Below are 20505 nucleotides of genomic sequence, written 5' to 3'. Positions count from 1 at the left end.
CTCCTATGAAGACAGGCTGAGAGAGTTGGGGTTGTTCAGTCTGGAGAAGAGAAGCCTCCAGGGAGACCTGATAGCAGCTTTCCAGTACCTAAAGGGGGCCTACAGGAAAGATGGGGAGGGACTCTTTATCAGGGAGTGGAGTGATAGGATGAGGGGTAATGGTTTTAAATTGAAAGAGGGGAGATTTAGCTTAGATATTAGGAAGAAATTTTTGACTCTGAGGGTGGTGAGCCCCTGGCCCAGGTTGCCCAGAGAAGCTGTGGCTGCCCCATCCCTGGAGGGGTTCAAGGCCAGGCTGGACGGGGCTTGGAGCAGCCTGGGCTGGTGGGAGGTGTCCCTGCCCAGGGCAGGGGGGGTTGGAACAAAATGATCTTCAAGGTCCCTTCCAACCCAAACCATTCTGTGATTCTATGAATGTTCAGCTGTATGAGACTCAAAACATGGGACTGGACAGACTGGTTACAGTTTTCAGGCAAAGACCCACCCTTGCTGTAGCTCCATGCCAGGCAGCTATCCACATAAGAAATGCAGACAATTAACTCACTTATGGTTGAGTTCTTACCCTGATACACTATTTTCCAAAACATTCTCAGCAACAGTGTTACAAAATGGCGTAAGGCAAATTCAGACACTTCTGAACATGAGAATGGATGAGAAGAAAACTTTAAACAAATAAATGCATTTCCCTCACTGGGATTCAGTCAGATCCTGGTGCTCATTCTCCCCATTCCTTACCTTTCCGCCATCGGTCTGCACTTTGCTGGGCATATAGAAGATGAAAAATGAAGAGTAATTTGGGATATTAAAGATCTATTTCTTTCAAATAAAGCAGAAGCTATTACTGAATTCTCCTGAAGGCTGGAGGAAAAGGACTAGAAAAATTAAAAGGCTGAACATAATTAATGAATGCTCATTTAGAACTGGCTGTCATACAACATCTTGGAAGCTAAATTTACAGCTGACGAGGGCAGGCTGTAGCAGAAACAGGCTCTGGAAGGAGCTCCATGTGCACTGTGTCAAGCTTGGGGGGGAAAGATAGGGAGCTGTGGTTGCAGGGAGGTCCCTTCAAGCGTGGAGCGATGACACCTGCCAAAAGGCCCTCCGAGCAGAAAGGTCAGCTGCAGTAAGAGCAACGTGTTAAAGCACATGGTTTGATTCCAGTTGTGCCCATCTGCATCCATTTTATTCATTAGCTTCAGTGGAGTCCCTCCACGTTCAAGCTCGTGTTAGTGAAATCACGATCTTGCCCTGAAAATACAAGCGGACCGCAGCTGGAAGCAAATGCAAATACTCGGAAACAGAAAACAGAAAGTAAGTCATTAATTGTAAGAGAAAACATGACTAATGATTTTAAATTAAATAATATTTGCATGATATTTTAATTAGCAAGGATAATGTTTATTTTACTTACATAGAAGTTCTGGATACATAAATTCCAACCTACATATTTCAGTTGCCATAACAACTTGATACATTTATTCTCCTGTGTCACTTTTTATTGCATCAGTGCTGCTTGGTTTTTTGTTTTTTAAACCACCAAAAAAAAAAAAACCCCGACTGCTTTTGTTGCTACGATAACACAATATTTTTTAATTGTTCTTTTCACATTTAGTCCTTCTTGAAACCCATATACTTTCCCTCCAAAGGTGTTCACAGCACAGTGTGGGAATTTCACTACCAATTCCAGGGCTCAGTGCTGGGTTTTCCAGAAGTCCCAAGAAAATGTACAGCCCTTTAGCTCAAACTGCTACTTCAGTGGTCCCCTTTAGGACACTAGTCATATGGCTTGAGGTCAAGATCTTAACAGGAGACCTACACAGTAACAGCCCCCAGTTGGTGCATTTTCCCCTGAAAACCAGAAATAAATTAAATGAGCGCTAGACTCTTCAGAAAAGTGCGTGGCTATAGTAGATTTGAGGCAGCAGTGGCAGCAAACATAGCTGCAGAGATGCAAAACATTGAAGTAAATCTCTGCAGTGCTCTCCAGGCCAGGAGGATGTTGCAGAGCAGTTTCCACCTTTCATACACACTGGCGTGGCACGTGATGAGCTAGACTTTGCTTTTATCCAGGAGCAGCACTGATTCTAAACTCTTGGGGCCTCCAAGGAGTTGGCCCAAATCTTTTTCCAAAGCGAGACAATCAAACAGTACCACGATGGGAGGAAGAGAGAGGATGAGGGTGGCCTTTCTCCTCCCCACCTCCAGCCAGCTGTGCAGCGTAGCGGAGCCTGCTGTTGCCCGTTCACCTTTCCCAGCTCTGCACCCCCGCAAATGGACCCATTTCGATTAAAGTGCAATTACCTAACTGCTGATGTTGCATTTCTATCTGGTTCCCTGTAATAAGCATAATGAGAGACACCGTATTAATTAATAACAATTATATTATGGTGCAAGATGAGGAACTGCTTGGCAACCATTCTTCCATACAGCTGGCACAGAGTGACCTCAGATTAGAGATAATACAGCATTTATGAATGTAAGGTTAGAATTTTTGATGGAAAAGAACTAGTGCAATGGCTCCTGTGGACTGCCTTGGCCTTTGGGGGCAGCTCTTCATTGACTGCTAACTATAATAGCCTGTACTTCAGTCAGGAGAGCTATGACAATTGCTTTCAGAGGACTGAATCCCTCTTAGTTCTCAGGAGAACAAGAGTGTGCCCATGGGTTACCACACACAGTTGACGACAAGCTCTAGCACTAGATTTTTACTATGACAAGCATCGTACCTCTTCTTGTTTCTGATCATACTATTCTTCATTACATAAATTATATGTAATATGTTAGAGGAAAAAAAAAAATATATATATAATAGAATTGTAACAACTCCAAATAGGAGAAACACCCGACAGTGCTAGGTACTGCATGACAACCTTGTAGGAAATACATTTAAATAAAAGTTATTCAGATAATGTGATTGAATTCTGATTTATCTTATGATGCACTGCAGGTCCATAGCAATTCCAAGAAGATAATCCAGTCTCCTGTCTCCACCACTGGCCCACACAGTCTCTTCCTATTTACACACACCTCCAGAGAAATTACAGAGAAGGAAACTGCCCACATTTCACTTGAGATGAAATTTTGTGCCCATTCTTGCCAGAAATGGCGAATTTAAGTCAGTCTACTCAATAGCAGTAATAAAACCAGTCTCATTTTGAGAACAGGACTGATATGTCACAAAGTGACACTTAAGAAGACCAAAGGTGTTTTACAGTAGCGCAAGGATATAAAGCCAGTATTAAAGACAATAAAAGGAAAAAAAAAAAACCACCCAAAATCAAAACCGTGGAGAATATTGTAATGAGTTTTACTTCTTGAGACAGTTTTGCTTGCAGCATCCTAAACCTTGGTATAGAAGAATATTTGTTTCAGCCAGAGCCACAGGGAGGAGAAGTAAGCAGTGGCTGTCATTGCAGTGGCAGGCTGCCTTGCTAAGTCATGGCTGCTGAGCTACACAATCAGATATACTCATGCTGACATGCGGAAATACTGCAGCTAAACAAAACCTTTGGCAAAACAGAGTGCCATCCCTCTTCATTCAGCTTCCCTCCTACAAAGCATTACAAAATGCTTTGCACCGATATATATAAGAGGAAAAGGACTCAAAAGGTAAGTTAAGTGGAATGACTCAGGTCATTAAACTGCAGAATACGTCATCATGCTCCCTAAATGTTGATAAACAGACGATGATGTGAAGTGAAAGGGAAAACAAACATTCCCTAAATACTTTGTAGAAGGTTGGAGCTCCACGGATCTGCCAGACAATTTCCTTTGTGACAACTGTCATGAGCTAAATGCCGGATAAGAATCTGCCGCTGCCTAATGGAGAGGTGTCAGAAACCTGTGCTTTCATAGGAGGACTCCAAGAACTATTAACACTAGCCACTGATCAAGGTTATTGAAAAATTACGTACAGTACGGGGATTTTGGCTTCTGTGAGCTTGAGATTGTAGAAGCACAGAAGTGTTACGGGCAGCTGTAGCCGCATTAAATAAACATCCCTGCCAACTGCATCGCGAGAAAAGGAGCAAATGCCTCGTGTGCCAGGTGATGCCAAGGGTGGTAGGGAGGAAGTCTCCTAGTCCGTGAAATGCTCCTGCCATGCATGCTACCTCGTGTAGCCCATATGGTTCATGCATGTTCCCCTCGGGTTCCTACAGGGACCAGGAATCCTCTAGAGCTGCCAGATGAGGCTGATATTTCTTTACTTGAGAAACAGTGCCCTTGTCACAGCTCACTGACACCAAGGTCCAGATGCCACTATCAGAAGGGGAGCCTGGACGAGGCAGTAAATTTGGTCTCATGAAAACTGTCTCTGACTCTGCAACACCTCACGCTAAAGCTGTCTGCTACTTTATGCATTTGAAATTTGTCTAGGCAGCTTAGATATGCTTTTCTCCTTTTTCTTGGGATTTATCTACCGTTGGGGTGGCTGGCTCGGGCAGACATGTACATATAGGCTTGGAGGAATGCCAGGTGAAAAACTTATTTGCAAATATATTGACCTTTGATGAATATTTGCTTGAAATATCCCCCCATCACCTTTATGTACTAGTTACTCTACAAACTCACTTCTCCTTAGTAGGGGCTCACATTCTGGTTGTATTCAGAAGCCTCATAAAAACACTGATGTTTGTTTATATCAACAGCACACAGGTCTGTGTGCTATCCTGTATATGTAGGCCATTCTTTATAATATATTGCATTATTACTACCAGGTCAATCAACTTTGCACTTCAGTAGCTTATAAACAAAGCTGAAGTTAAGCAAGATCACCTTCTTGACAGGTTTTTGTGCAGTACTCAGTTAAACAGGGTTCCCAAGAGATGCCCCTAAAAGAGATGGACAATTCTAATATTGCACTTTTAAAGGCTACTGGCAAAAGTGCAGTTCTGACTATAAAGACAAATATCTGCAATCAGTAATGCCATTTCACAGGGGTTTTTTTGTTTGTTTTGGTTTTTTTTCACAGTTTTGCCTGTTTTCTTAGCTACCGTTAACTAGGAATTTTCTTCCATATATTTGTGACCAACATCCCAGTCACGATTCACAAAGACAGCCCAAGCCTTTGCCATCTTTTGGCCGGGCTGCAACAAAACACTGGGAAGCTGGGCTCAAAGTCTCTTGTTTTGCCAAGTTCACTACAATTTGAACAGAAAGCTGCAGCACTTCCCTCTGCTCAGCACTGAGCAAGGACATCAGATCAGTCCTCCCCTCTCTGTGATGGCTCTCTATAGAACAGAGCATCAATAGAAGGAGGTTTTTGGTCCTTGTCCAAGGGTAAGACAACCATCACAAACTGCAAGTGAGGGGCAATACATGACAATTCCAAACCTCAAAAGTAACACAAGTGTCCACCGTGAGTGCAAAGATATGTGTGTGTGTGTGAGGCACGTTCTCTAGGTGGGAACAAAAGCAAGGAAGCCAAGTGAAGAAGTAAAGTGATATTGAATTAAGAAACAGCATTAAGCAATACACCCATAACTGCAGAAGATGGACTGTTTCAGGCAACAACATAGTCAGCATCCTGAATACCGAAAGCTCTAGTTACAGGCTTGCTGCTGACCTAGCAAAGATACCGTTGGGCACCCTGGGAGCATTTACTGTCAAAAAAGTACAAGATATCTCAAAAAAAGAATACTGATTACATAACTGGAGGCATATGTCTGTCATGAATCTTCCTACTCCTTAGGAAGAGACAAAATTCTCTGTTTTGTTACCTCTGTTTTTCTACAAACTACCATAACACCAAAAAATGTGTGAGAGAAGACACCAGTCTGACGTAATGAGTGACCTGAAATCTCTCAGCAGATCATGGAATCATAGAATCTTCATGGTTGGAAAGGACCTTTGAGATCATCGAGTCACTGAGATCCTTTCAGTCCTTCTCGTTGTAATTAACAAATTCCAAAACACCCAGATCAAACTTGTTTTAGTAGTTCATTAAAAGAATAACAATTTAAAAGTTACTATTGCTGTTTCCACCAGAGTTCCAAAAGCTGCCTTCTGAGACAGTGGACTTCAGATCCACTAGGTCTGTTATTCCTAATTTAATTTTTTTTCCAGCTTGGATGGCAGCTGTTTGCCTTGTCTCTTCTCAGAAAGAGACACCTTGACTACCTGAAAGTGCTGAGCTAAAAAAAAAAATAAAACTACAGCAACAGGGCACAGCATTTCAGAAAACCGGGTAGACTCCCATACACCTCTGCAAAGGACTGGAGAGCCTGGGAAACCTTCATCACTTTGGTTTCTCCTTTCAGCGAAGAAACTTTATGCAGGTGTAACAATGAGCCGAACACCACTTTCGGGGTTATAACTATGTAGAAACAAGGCTGACCTCCTGGCAGAAAAGCAGAAGCAGCAACACCTATCAGCCAAGCAGAGGCTGGGGTGCTGAGATCATTCACAGGCACAGAGAACCATCAGTGGGTTCAACCATCTTTCCCCATTGGCATTGCGTAGGTCTATGCAGGCTGATGAAATGGTGAGATTCCGCAAACCTGACATTTTTTAAACCTGAGATATTTGAAGGTGTATTAAAAATTCAGTTTTGGAAATCATCTGTAAAACTAGTTTTCTGGGGTTTAGAGGGAAGAGACGTGAGGCTGCAGATATCCAGCCACAGATTAAATCTCCTTTGTGCAACTACATGGGGGTTCTGCTCCAGCAAACTGTCTGTTTCAGTTCAAGATGACAGGAGCTGGAGAAACATGAGCAAACAGTGGGACCATATTGATCAGCAGGAGGAGAACGTCATATCAGGAATGATTGCTATGGCTACAACCACCTCTCTTTTGTGACAAAACACAGCTCTTTCGGAAGACCTCCTGTACCCTGGCAGGATGGCAATGCCAGTAAAGTTCCTCTTTGAATATGTCATGAAGAGGTGTCAAGAAGCTAGAGAAATACAAGAGAAGACATGCAGAGAGGTGACAGGTCATGACAGGCCTTAAAAGTAAGACAAATAGAGTGGTGTTGATATGGTGGAAAGGTGAAAGTCAACAGAGGCTTCCAACAGCGAGGAAAACAGGGTTAGAGAAATAAGCCCAGAAAGTGAACTCCACACGAGGCTATTTGGATCACATGCAAGATCACATAGGAAAAGAAACATGTTAGAATTGTAGAATCATGGAAGAGTTTTGGTTGGAAAAGACCTTTAAGATCATCAAGCCCATCCATGAACCTAGCACTGCCAAATTACCACTAAACCATGTCGCTCAACACTACATCTACACATCTTTTAAATACTTCCATGGATGGCGACTCAACCTCTTCCCTGGGCAGCCTGTTCCAGTGCTTGGCGACCCTTTCAGTGAAGAAAGTGTTATCAACGTTCAAGGGTTATGTTCAAGGCTTATGTTCCTGAAGGCTTTTTTCAGGAAGAAGGAGAATGGCTAAGAGTGAAATTCACTCCTTCACAGAACACAAAGGTCTAGACAAATGCATTATTCATGATCCACCTAAATATTATAATGGCAAATAAGCAGTAAATTGTCTCATCTCTAAATCAGGGGCGGCTGTCACTGTGACCTATTACAGATTAAAGTGGTACAGGTGATAGTAAAGTACAGTCAAATGTGGAAAATGTACAAGCTGAAAATGCATAAAGTCACGTCGTTCTAGTCATGTCATCTGTAACTATATTATACATACAAAATGTGGAGAGAAATTACATTTTCAAGTTGACAGCTTCCCTTTTATTCCCAGGTTGTTGCATTTGGGATTGTATTTACTATTTGTTAAAACCTGCAAGCACCTGTCCCAGTTTATAAAAAACTGAACAAAACATGAAGTGTATTTTCACTTACATCTATATTTATCTTCCTGAGCAAAGATACATGCACCTATCCAAGAAATCACTCCCAGGGTGATCTTTATATGATCCAGAAGTCTTGGGGTGATATCTTTCTTTATTCTTGGGAACTATTTAAGAAGCATTTTCATAAAGAAGTATTGGTAGACTGCAGAAATATATAATGGCCTCTTAAGCCCCTGTCCTTTGCACATGGAAGGCAGTGAATTCTCTTGCTCAGTTGCTCAGATTGGTGAACGATCAGAGTTAATAAACATGTAAGTGAGACAAATTGCTCTGAAATATTTTTAGAGTGAAACTTAACCAGAGTACATTTGTCCCTGAATATCAATTTTACAGAACCCTTATAGTTTTACAGGGCAAAGAACTATATATTTTAAGAGTTGATGTATTTGTTTTTGCAGGTGGTTAAAATATAACTTCTCAGAATCTTATTAGAAACAATGAATTATATCACATGCCCTTTGGAGGAACTGCTAGCTTGTGGTAGAAGCCTCTTGGGACATTCTGATATTTTTATGTAGGGAATTTTTTCAGATTGCTTTGGTAGGACAAGAGCCCTTGTTAAAACGTATCACGTTTTAGAAAAATTATTCCAGAAAAAATATGTTAAAATTGCAAGTGCTTGTTATTTAGTGATATTTTCATAGTATCTTCAACTACCAGATCTACCGTTTTTGACCTTGATACACAGAAGTGGAATTTACACAATAGTCTGACCTCAGTGCTTATCACAACAGAGACTCATTGCTTAATTAAACCTTTGGCTAATTCAGTGTGCTGGTTAATATTCAGGCACATTTTCTTTGGGGAAAATTATTGTTTCTGGTCCCTAGCAGCTGTTTCTGGCCTGTTCCCAATCCTTTGCAGATGTAATAACAAATCCCAGATCAGAAAACTGCCTAGAGGTTGTTTGATAGGCATATTATATAAATGTGGAAAAAAAAAAGAAAACAAATGAACCTGCTGTGGTGGATGTGACTCTTTCATCATTGCTGATCTGCTTTTAGTTTTTTTAATGCTGAAATCCCAGTTCTGTTTCCCCTCCCACCCATGTCAGTAGAAAACAATTATTAAACTAAATAAACAATTACTAAACTAAATCAAATATCCTTGTCAGAAAGGACCTGTCAGACTCCTCTAAACTCTCAGAGCACACCAACATGATGGTGATGTTAAAATAAGAGAGGGAAGAAAGGAAAAGGCCTTTTATGTGAGCATCTCTAACCCTGTGAGAACACAAGGAGATGGCAAAAGCAGAACGATGTTTTCTTCCAAGACTTGCCCGGCGGGACAGAAATTGTCCCTTTAGAGAGTGGCATGACATGTGTGTTGCCCTATTCTCAGCATCACAACTTCATGGGGAAGCTCTCCTGCAGGGACTGGGGATATGGAGGCCAGAATGCCGCACCCAGGAGCATTTCTGTCCGCAGGATGACACTGTTCTGTGTACACACAACTCGTCGGTTTAAAATGGAAACGTTGGCCTGACCACATTAAAACACACTCAAAGGCAACTCTAAAGTGACATTTAACAGACGCGCTGGCACTCAAGTTATTGACAAGCTACAGAACAAATAACAAATTTATAAATAGAGACCCAGCATGGATACCCAGTATGGGTAAGACACTTAGCTCCAGCTAGTCATAAATAAGGTTTTTAATAACACAGTGCCTTTGCAGTTACCCATTTCTAAGCATTAGTCAAACCATTTGAGAAGGCAAGTGTATAAAATAGCCTCTGCAAGTAAAGCATGCCTTATTAATGCACAGAAAATAGCACTGCAAAGTTACTGTACATTAAAAAAAAAAGCACCAAGTCAAGCGTTAGCATTGTTGTTAAAGAATTACCTAGTTATGGCTGTTACACATCCTCGGGTGCAAAAGGAACACGACTAGCAAAACACAAACCAAGATGTCACTTATACTGTACCCCTGAAAAAGACTGCTGCCTTCCTGAAGGAGAATTTAGTGCCAAATATAATTACATGGGAATTGGCTCTGGTACAGAATCAACCCACAGACACAAACTGCATTTGATCAGATATATGTATACTGTAGGAGCTAAATCTAGTGGAGAAACAGACACATAAAACTGAATGTTTTGAACCCTTCTAATGAAACATTATGGTTGATCATACCTAATGACTCTTGCATATTAAGTATAATCACTTAAACAGAATCAGATTTGGCTCCTGGGAGTAAACCAAGCCATACAAATTAAGCTTTACTCAGTTACAGACAAAGAAAACAAACAAAAATCGTGAGAAGAGACTGAATTTTTATAGGCACGCATAGGAGGGTCTTGCAGGTCCACGTTTTGTAGACAAGGTGTTAGTGTGAAGCAGATTAATGGTTTGATAATTGCCCAGGCAGAAGATTTTTAAGTAAGGGATCACTACTGGAACTTAACAAGCCAGCACTTAGAGGACGGAGAAGCAATTACAATGTTTATAATAGCCCGGTACAAGGATAGCAGACATTCCTGAAGCAAGCAGAAATAGGAGGATTCATTTTGCACGCTGCAATTGACTCTCTTTGCAAAACAAGCCTCTACACATGAGAAATGCATGGAACAAGAGGAATTAAGTGAAGAACTGGAGTCTTTGGGGACCGTCTCAGAGCAATGATATCCCACCGCGCTGAATGCAGATTGTGCATGTGAGCTTGGTGTGTGATGACCAAACTTGCACAGTAATTGCAAATGATTCTCGTTCAATATGCTAAAAGTATCTGCACCATATGCCCTATAAGTAAATAGCCTTTTCATGCGATGATACAGGGACAAGCAGACCTTCAGCTACCGGATTTATACGTAGGCGCAACAGCAGAGTGTTCTTTTCCTTCACCTCAATTTTCCATCTGAATAAAGGTCAAAACACTGCTGACCAGGAATAAGTAGCATTGGAGACCAAACTAATGAAAACAGAGGTTAAAACAAGGGTAAATTTATGTCTTTTAATGAGCGTCTGGAGCTGAGTGCAAGCCTGTATCTTCAAGCAGTGCTACTATCGTCATAGCTAAAGAGCAATTCAATTTTTGTTTTACCAGATGGATACCTCCATCTAGGTACTTTTATGTTCTCCATTATTGTATTTTCTGAGCAACTCACAGTTTTAATTGTATCTATCTACACAACACTTCAGCGAGAGGCATCCTTTATCCGGTGACTGTTTTAACACATTGCGGAGAGTCCTGGGAGGGAAGAAAATCCTTTTGCCAAGCAAGTGACCATTCGCTAAGCCGAGGAGCCGGGCTGAGACCTGCACTCCCGCCCTCAGGCTCCAGAAACCCCTTAACTCGGCTGCACAACTGCAAAGCTTTGACAGTAGAGATGGAGAGGACCTTTCCCCAGCCTTATCTGGCAACTGGGTAGGGGGAGAGCACTCTTCTGAGCTGTGGAAGACCTGAATTTAAACCGCTTCCAGCTGAATCCCTATCTCGCATTTCCTAGGGGTGAAAAGAAATCAGTCTTCTCTCTCCAACAGGGACAATTTAAGAGCCCTAATTTCAAGAAAACGCTTTCAAGCTGAGAATGCTGGTCTTATAAAGCTTGGTCCAAAGAAGTAATGAAGCTCTTCGGCAGAGACGAAATTACAAACAAACCTTGTCTTCACGGTTTTCGGCAGCAGATTGGGCACATCCCCAGTCAGCATGCTAGCTGCGGTGAATACCGTGCTGAATGTTTATAAAATAAGGTAATGCTGAGTTTCGCAGCACTGAGCACTTTCTGTGCTTCTAGTCCAAACAAATTAAGATTAGACTTGCAAAACAGCTAAAGCGCCCATTATACAGGCTTGCCCTTTTCTTACTCTTCCCTGAGCATCTGCTCCTGGCCCCGGCTGGAAGCCAGGTACCAGGCTTCATGGGCAAGGTAATTGCTGCTTGGTTTAAGCCAATGTGGGTGCTTTATTACTGCGACTTGAAATGACTCATCTTAAAAGTTGTTGAGATTCTCAGATCTCCAGAGGTGCGTTATCTTCGTAGTGTCAGCTCTCCACAGCTGTGTTCTCAAGGTAGCTACCAGGCATTTGTTTGTTCCCCAGATGAGCTTGTCTGGACCATATCAATCAGCTCAATGCCTAAGCATTATCACCATCCACAAGCTACACGTTCCTGGCATACCTTCACAACCTGCTCAGTTAGGTGGTCTCCAAACACACTTCTTCCCATGTGTGCCAGCAACCCTCCCACTGAACACGGCATCCTGCTAGTCATAATCATAGGATCATAGAATAGTTTGGGTTGGAAGGGACCTTTAAAGGCCATTTAGTCCAACCTCCCTGCCACGGGCAGGGACATCTTCAACTAGATCAGGTTCCTCAGAGCCCCATCCAACCTGACCTGGAATGTTTCCAGGGTTGGGGCATCTCCCACCTCTCTGGGCAACCTGGGCCAGTGTTTCACCACCCGCAGTGTAAAAAATTTCTTCCTTATATCTAGTCTGAATTTACCCTCTTTTAGTTTAAAGCCATTACCCCTTGTCCTATCACAGCAGGCCCTATTAGAAAGTCTGTCCTCATGTTCTGGCATTCCCCTAAATGCAGTTTAAGAGCAATGAATGTATGGCTCCTGTGATAGTGTCCTACGTACTAGGTGGGGTTCTTAATCCTTTCTGTTAAATTATCCCTCTTCCAGATTTGAATATACATGGTGGTGACATTGGGGAGGTGGTGAAGGCTTTAGAGAAAATGGGGAGAAGGGTTTTACATCTATGGCTCTTCAACACTGCTGTTTGGGCACTTGGTAGGGGTGGAGTATTCCACCCTTGGGTATGCCGAAGAAGTCAAAATATGCTATACTTTAATAGTCACCAGAACCGTAACAATTATAAACTGTAGGCTACAGAGTCATGTATCAGCACTCTGTCCCAATAAATATTTAATTATTCCATATAAATTGGCAACACCCCAACAAGAAAAAGCAAAATAATACCTGCTAGCATAATGCATAGTGCACTCTCATGGGTAAGAAGAGAAGCAGTATCAGCTCCTCTCTGGTCAAGAAGGGAGCTGAATATAGATTTCCACATCCTTGGAAAACATCATAACCAAATAGCTTCTTCATAAGGAAAATTGTGTCAGCAGTGCCTGTACACACTTTCTAAGAGAAGTCTAGCTATGTCCTTACTTACAGAACAGATCAGGATTACCTTAATTGAAATAAGGTACCAATGTCTTAATGAGGCAGATTTTAAGGGAATGATCTCTCACCCCACTTTTGGAATTTATTACCTGTTTACAGGTGTGTTGTCTTTTGTGGACCTTAATTCTGGACATCAATTTCTTCCTATGCAGCGCACCACAAGGTATAGTCCTTAAGTGATATCTGGACATGGTGAGATACGTCAGACACTATAATTCCCAGTTCCCTTTTGTGACATGGTTCTTAAGTCCTCCTCTCAAACCTTACATACAGACCTTCAGGAAGTACCCGGAACAGCAAGGAATTAAATCCTGCAGTTCCCAAATCCCGCGCTAGTATTTTCACTAATAAACAAAGCTTGCAGAGTAGTTTCCAGGAAATTCTTTATCTACATGGAGATATAGAGGTATATAATGCCTGTGCTCTCAAGACTAATTGCCTTCCACAGTGCCGCAAGGCTTTTTGTTTTGGAAACTAAAATATTTCATACGTCTAAGTATAGCTCCTTTGAGAAGAGTCTAAGCCAACTAAATATTTTCTTTCCCAAAAGACCAGATTTTTCATTAGGACCTAGCATTTGTTGTTACACGGGCATATTACCTAAAATGACAAGGCTGCTTGACAAGGAAGAGCAGGTCACAAAGGTCATTTTGAAAGAGTGAGAGAAAGGCAGAGAAGCTGGAAGCTCCTGTTATTATGTATGATTAGTTAAACACATGTTTAAGTACTTTTGGAACAGGGGTGAATAAACCATTCTCCATGTCTACTGCGAATTGAACAAAAACTAATGGGCTCTAATTGCCACTAGAGAAACCCCAGTTTGTCATCAGGAAAGACTTTCTGTCACTGGGGGAATACGTTACCTGGAGAAGTTGTTGACTCTCCACCGTGGGAGGTTTTAAAGGACAGATTAGACAAACATATGTCAGGAACAGCTCAAATACAGGTGATCTGCCCTGGGGCAAGAGAATGGGTAACTTGAATTTTTTAGGTCTCCTTCAGAGCTATATTCTAGAGTTCCTACATCATGACTAACATGTTGGACTTTCTCATTTATTACCCGATATGTCACATTCTTTGCTTGCATTATGAATATATGAAACAAATAAGAGCCTTCACAAGTACAACCTAGTAAACATTTTTAGTGAATACTGAAGTTGCCCCAAACACTATTTCATCCATTCTGAAACTATCCACCAATTTAAGTTGATTTTTGTCAAGTTGAATTTACAAGAGGAAAAACAATAGGGATAGATTTACACCAAAAAAAATCCCACATTCATATTCTTTCTTCCTTATTCACTAACACCCACCCACTGAAATTATTTTGGTCTATGATATTTACAGCTCTGCCAGATACACTGCCACATATATTTAATTTCTGTACAGGCTGAAATGCAACAATAATTTGATGATAGGTAATATTGCATTTTGCATCCAGAAACATTAATATCACTTAACATCATTAATACTGCTTATCGTTCTGATCACCAACAAAGCTGTTAATGGTGGAGTAAAAATCAAGGACGTGGTGTTTAAATGCATAGGCCATACCAAAATATTTATAGACTTCATGAGGACCAGGAGCTCCTTCAGGGTCAATACCTGAACAGCAGAGAGTTTAACTAGAAGCATGCAAGTAAAGAAACTGGGGAGAAAAAACCCACAGCAGCAATTACGACTGAATCCCAACACAGGTTTTATTAATTCCATTGTCTGTAGCCATGGGGTGTTTTGTGGGGTCATTCACACTAAAAATCTGGATGCAACTGGTTCTGGCACATATGGTGAGCTTATATATTCCCTTGACTTTTCACTTGCTTTTGCAAAAGCCATTCAAAATTACAGTCTCTGAGTCTGGGAGATGTCTCTATTCTGAGGCACTCCCTGAGAGTGATGGGAGGTTATAGGATGGGTCGTGATCCTTTCATTTCTTGATGAAGATCCACTCCCAGTAAACTTTAAGATCTGGCATCAGTTTATTACAAACCACTATGGTGGTCACAGATGCCAGGTGAGAGAGTTTAGAGGCCAGCCATCTTTCCCAAAACAAGGGAAATTTGTACCATATTGCATATAACAATCTAAATACTTTTTTGTTACCTAAAAGTCTACGCTTTCAGAAAAGCAAATACATCAATACAAAGGAGGGGTCGTAGGATAACTGACCTGGACAGTGAAAGCTGCTTTCCTTATTTATCAACAATTAAGACTGGAACAAAGATACAGAAAGTGAACCAATTTATACAGAAAATTAACATATAGACATTCAAGGAAGGTTTGAAGTGGAAGGCATGAAAGGGGGATGGCCTCTAGACTGAATGATCATACTTGGGCTTTTATTGCAGAGGAACACGGCATGAAAGAGGGGAGTTGTTTTCTTTCCACGTTTGGGACATCTAATTGAGGATGGAAAAGGAAAGTACAAAACCATCATTTCCCACAAGGAACAGACCATGAATAAGAATTTACGTGATGTATTAGATTATCCAGTTACATTTTCATAAGGCGATTTCTCACAGAAAGAAAAGCACTGTACTGGATTTGTACAGCAGCTGGTACGTTCAGCATGTGCTAATCAGTTCTGACTCGGAACTGCCGATAGTATGCTGTGCTGTCGAAAGGAAAAAAAACAAAAGCCTACACTTCTAGCCTGTTTTGCCTGCAGTTGGACCCTTGAAACATATACAGGTAATGATTTTTAAAGGGGCTAAATATTTTGTGCTCCCATTACACTGATGAAATTCATGGCTAGACAGCAAATTTGAAAATTAGGGTACCCTGGACCCTGGCTGCCAGCATCCTGGCTTGAAATGGTTAATCCCATTTTTAAGCAAGAGTTTTCTGTTGGTTTGCTTTAAATCAGAACATAATTTTCATAAGATGAGCAAAGTTTGGAGCTAGCCCTATGTATTCCGTTATCCTCAGCACAGAATTTGGAGTCTAAATTCCCTTGGGCAAGACGAGCAGCACAGCACTTAGACTGCAGCAAGGTTAAATATGATGGGGTTGAGGTTCAAATACTTTGATGAGGCTGGAATGAAAAGAGAGTCTGTGATCCACTGTCTTTCTCATGCTTCAAGAGATAACATGCTGGAATACACTTTCACCATCTTAAAGCATATAGCTTTGTGCAAAAAAAAGACAGAGATTGGCTAGCTGTGTCTTCAAGCTGGGACTCAAATGCTAAATCATTCATGGCTTATACCCTACATTAGTGTTAAGACTCATTTGTTCTGATTTCACTCAAAATCAGAATGCTTGTTCTCATTAATTCTGCAAGCTTCTTTTGCTAATTAATTTTTACAATAAATTTCTTCATTTCTTCAGAGAGTTTTGTTCTAGCTGCCTGCAATTCTGATTTATCTTTTTAAAGAACCACATATAAAATGACATGTAGAACTACAATTTTTTTCTGGGTTTTACTTTTTTTTTTTTTTTAAAAAAAGGAAAGCTCTTAAAAATAGTCATGACTATGGAAAGTGCTTTGGAACAACTTTTAAAATTTGAAATTCCTTTTGAACCATAAGAACAATGGAAATTTTTATACATTTCCCTCATCTTTGATTTTGGTCTGGAGATTTGCAGTTTGAAGTCCATGCCCACTCTATTTCTGTCTCACTGTTTAAGAACATTGCTTGGTGCTGTGGGTATTGTTTTTGTCTTTGAAGTACAAATGTGGTGGGAGGCAATTAGTTTAGATTGCTAATTTAGTTAATAATAATCTGGAGGCTGGCAAAGGCAGATTAGAGCCAGTGGTGACAAAGAAAGGTTTTGAATCCTTCCACTGGCTAGAGAAGAAAAGCAAAGGTGTATAAGCTGCTTCTATCTATCCGTTCATCATACAGAGACTATTTTTGTTGATACCTCTGTGCACTTGGGCTATGGAAAAATTCAGCCCATTGTCAGTCACAGAAATATGAAGAATCCTATTAAAATTTTTACATAGGATACAATCGCTGCAGTATTAATAACCTCAGTGGTTATTAGCAAGTAGAGGAGATATATTCTCTTTTGAGGGTAATCACAGACACCAAGTATCAGATAAAGTACACCAAGGATGAGAAAAAGAAAGTTTTTTACGTCCCCTTTGACAGATGGCAATGGAAAGGATGAAGAAGTTAGTGACATATTCAAGGTCAGAGAGATAACACTACACATCTTCCGTATCCTAGTCTAATTCCTTAATTAAGGCCATTCGTTCAATGTTATAAATCATTGCTTGGCCCTTCTCAGGCTTGAGACATCTCACTCACTATATATATTTTAATTCTTAATCTGTTAAATTACCTCTTGGTTTTTCGGCAGATTTTCATGGTCTGTAGCAGATGTTGTCTTCTCCCATTTCTCTGCAACTTGATTTGCTTCTTCTATTTTTTGCTCATAGCTTTTCTGGGAATTTAGCAGTGTCACTTCATAAAACTCTTGAATATCTGTTTGTAAAGAGGATCAAGTAAAAGACGTTATTTGACACGTTTGCTTTTGAATCCCTGGTGTTTTTCTTTGGCCGATATGTACTTACGCATTATCATCATAATGATAAACACGTATTACACTTCTAGCAGAAAGCACAAATGCAAATTTGTTTTCTAAAATGTCAATGAGATTCTTGAAATATATTCTCATTTTAAAGAGGTTCTTACAAATAATTTCAAAGAAGTAAAGGAATAATATTTATAAAAAGAGATTCAAAGAATGTGTTACATGTACACCTGAACAATTTAGGTAGGACACTTATAAAGCGAGAAGCAAGTCACAGAGCACTTTGCCCGGTAAACTAGAAATTTGCAGGTGTAAAAAAGCCTAAGAGAAGCTTTTGTCAGACACCCACCCGAGGCACCAGAGCCACTCCCAGCCGCATTTGGTAATTTTTAAGTGGGATGCACAACTTGAAGAAAGACTTTGTGGGTTCATCACTTCAACCTGTTGTCATTGAGAAGTGGGTAGTTAATGTTTGGTTTCAGCCAAGCGTAAACAACAAGCCAGGTCTTAATATCCTGTTCAGATGTTTCCATCAGACTTATTTCCATGGGGTATGAACAGATATGCAAGATCCAGCAGTGAAAACACTTCCAGTGAAACCTGTGCATGTAATTACCTAAGGAGAGGAAAAAAAGTGTTTCCCTTCCTTGGGGAGAGAAGTTTTTAGTCAGATAGTGACATACAGGAGATGAAACATTGCCTAACAGAGATATTTGGCTCACCAAAGAAGAATAAAACATCACATTATTTTAATTAAGGACAATGGGCAGACTTTCTCCTGGATAAGAGAGAATGAAAACCATTTCAGGGAGAAAGATTATATCTACCTGGATACCCCCTGGGGCTTCAAAGGAGGGACTGGTTACAAAACCTACCATGCTTTCAGTCAGCGTCTCTCTCTAATGAGCACCACGGAAGGCGTAAAGAAGGTGGGAAGGCAGGACCCTCAACATGTAGGTGTCAGGAATGGCAGAGAAGGGGACGAAGAAAACTTTCTGGTGTTAGATGAAGAAACTATAGGGGGAAAATGAAGCTTATTGTACTTACACAATGCTTTCATGTGACTGTGTTTTTTTATTTTATATTTTGTGAAGAAATGTTCTGTTTGCATGTTACCTTAAATTGGATTGAATTAACAGTAGACCCACGGTCACCAGACAATCAGAAAAAATTTCTTAATGGAAGCTGTGATAAATCTATACCTGACAATATCAGGAGCCCAAACACCCCAGGATGCTCTAGCATGCCTAAAAGTAAAGAGCATGTTCCCCAGGATAGCTTCGCCAACCAGAAGAGAAAATTCTTCCAGCGTTAGCCATAGAGCCTGCCTGGCAAAGAGGAAAATCTTGGGGTTGTGTCTGAATTTCAGAGGCAACTGGGGATATTATACAGGGTCAGATCCCACATCTGGGCCAGGAAGACATCGGTTTTAACTATAATAAATAACCTGCCGTGGAGGTACATCTGCATTTTTGGTTGTATGCTGTCTCACGCGATAGGAGACCGAACTGGATTGCATGTGACAGAACTGAAGGAGCAGGAGGAGGCACGGGGAGGCACACAGCAGAGGCACCCTGATTTTCTGCATCTTTCAAGGGTCGGTCAAAAGTATTCAGCTGGTTCGGTGCTCAGCCTCACATTAAGTCTTTGGCCAGATCTCTAGGAGCCGTTCATCCCTCGTTAGTAACAACTGAAATTGAACTTTCCTTCTAACTCCTTTTCCAGCTTTACTACTCATTATGTACTCTGTTTCTCATGTACAATGGGAAATAGTCATTAGAAGTTTTAATTTTAACAATAGCAGTTGTGATCCATAGGAAGTAGCTGTTAACTTCTAGCTCACAGGTATACTTGTAAGAATCTATGTTTCATATTGCTAAGTACATTCAATTCCAACATAATGACTAGGACCTACTTTTAAAATTAAAAGCTATAGGACAGCTGCAATGAGAGGGAAGTGTCTCTGTTCATGTTGGGGGGATTTTTTTACACTCATTTTGAACTCTCATAGTACAACTGCAAACAGTTGTAATACGTGGTTCGATGCCAGGTCAATTTGTATTGCAACTGCAAGTAAAACATATCAGGCTAATGTGTAATTATCTCTAGATAAATACTTTGCAGAAATAAACTAGAAATTGCCCTCTGGCAGCGGCATTCAGCTGGCATAGCTGTCGTTATCAGAGTATTAATTGGGTTGACAGTAGTCAGTCAAGGAACTGCAGAACAGTGCTTTCGCTCTAACTTTAAAGACTGCCTTACCCTAGTGTTTGCATTAAAAATAATGTGTAAGCCACGTTTGCATGTGTATGCACGTGTGCAAAATAAATATTAAAAACTCAGCCTCTTTGTTAAGGGTCTTATCTAATCAGAGGAGGCCGTGGGTTGCTTTCACTGGAATAATGATCACTGGTGCGCAGAGAAGAGCATTTCGGTGTACTTACGCAGTTACAGAAGAAAGCACAGAAGATTCACTTAGTTGGTTGCTTTGTTATTCCGTAAGCTAAAATTGCCGTTTCTATGGAACAAGGGCAGCCAGCAACTCGCAGTCAATCAGGGTTAGCAGAAAATAGGATCTGTAATTTGCTCGGAGTAAAACCTGCTCTATCGAGTTATCTCCATTACAGGAGAGGTGCAATCATAGTAGGAGGGGAAAACAGCTGAATACTACTGAGGATGGGAGAAGAGGTGTAAAGGAGGTGATGGGATCAAGCAGCTGTAGAATCAAGCTTGGAGCCAAGGTCATAAGAAGTCATTGTGAGAGCATGGTAGTTGTTACGTAAAATGACCAAAATACAGTCTGTCTCCTAGTAGGGGCTTACAGGAAGATAATTCAACCAAGAGGTGAAAATCTTACACAGATGAAATCTGTACCAGGTGGTTCTTGGCACTATCTTCCCTCCCTTCCATGAAAACAAGTTCAGATTTCATTAAGAAATGGCAACATTACTATTGATGAACTCCGTGATATCAAAACACCTCTCCAGCTGAACTATTCAGATCTCTGTACCACTCCAAACGTTTTGTCAAGCAATGACTTCATGTTTGTTTAAAGCGTCTACGAA

General features: G+C 40.8%; 1 protein-coding gene across 17 annotated transcripts in view; it reads right to left on the bottom strand.

The window, feature by feature from the left end:
• DLG2 (discs large MAGUK scaffold protein 2) overlaps positions 1 to 20505 on the bottom strand; it is a 1061709-nt gene that overhangs the window by 910486 nt on the left and 130718 nt on the right. For all 17 annotated transcript variants that reach the window (XM_074572424.1, XM_074572415.1, XM_074572416.1 and 14 more), the window contains one exon: positions 17249 to 17391. In XM_074572424.1, the coding sequence (XP_074428525.1) occupies positions 17249 to 17391 (143 nt within the window). The remainder of the gene's footprint in view (positions 1 to 17248; positions 17392 to 20505) is intronic.

Source organism: Larus michahellis, chromosome 1, assembly GCF_964199755.1.
Source record: "Larus michahellis chromosome 1, bLarMic1.1, whole genome shotgun sequence".
Lineage (NCBI taxonomy): Eukaryota > Metazoa > Chordata > Aves > Charadriiformes > Laridae > Larus > Larus michahellis.
Note: the sequence above shows the minus strand (reverse complement) of the source record. Positions and strands in the feature narration are given on the sequence as shown.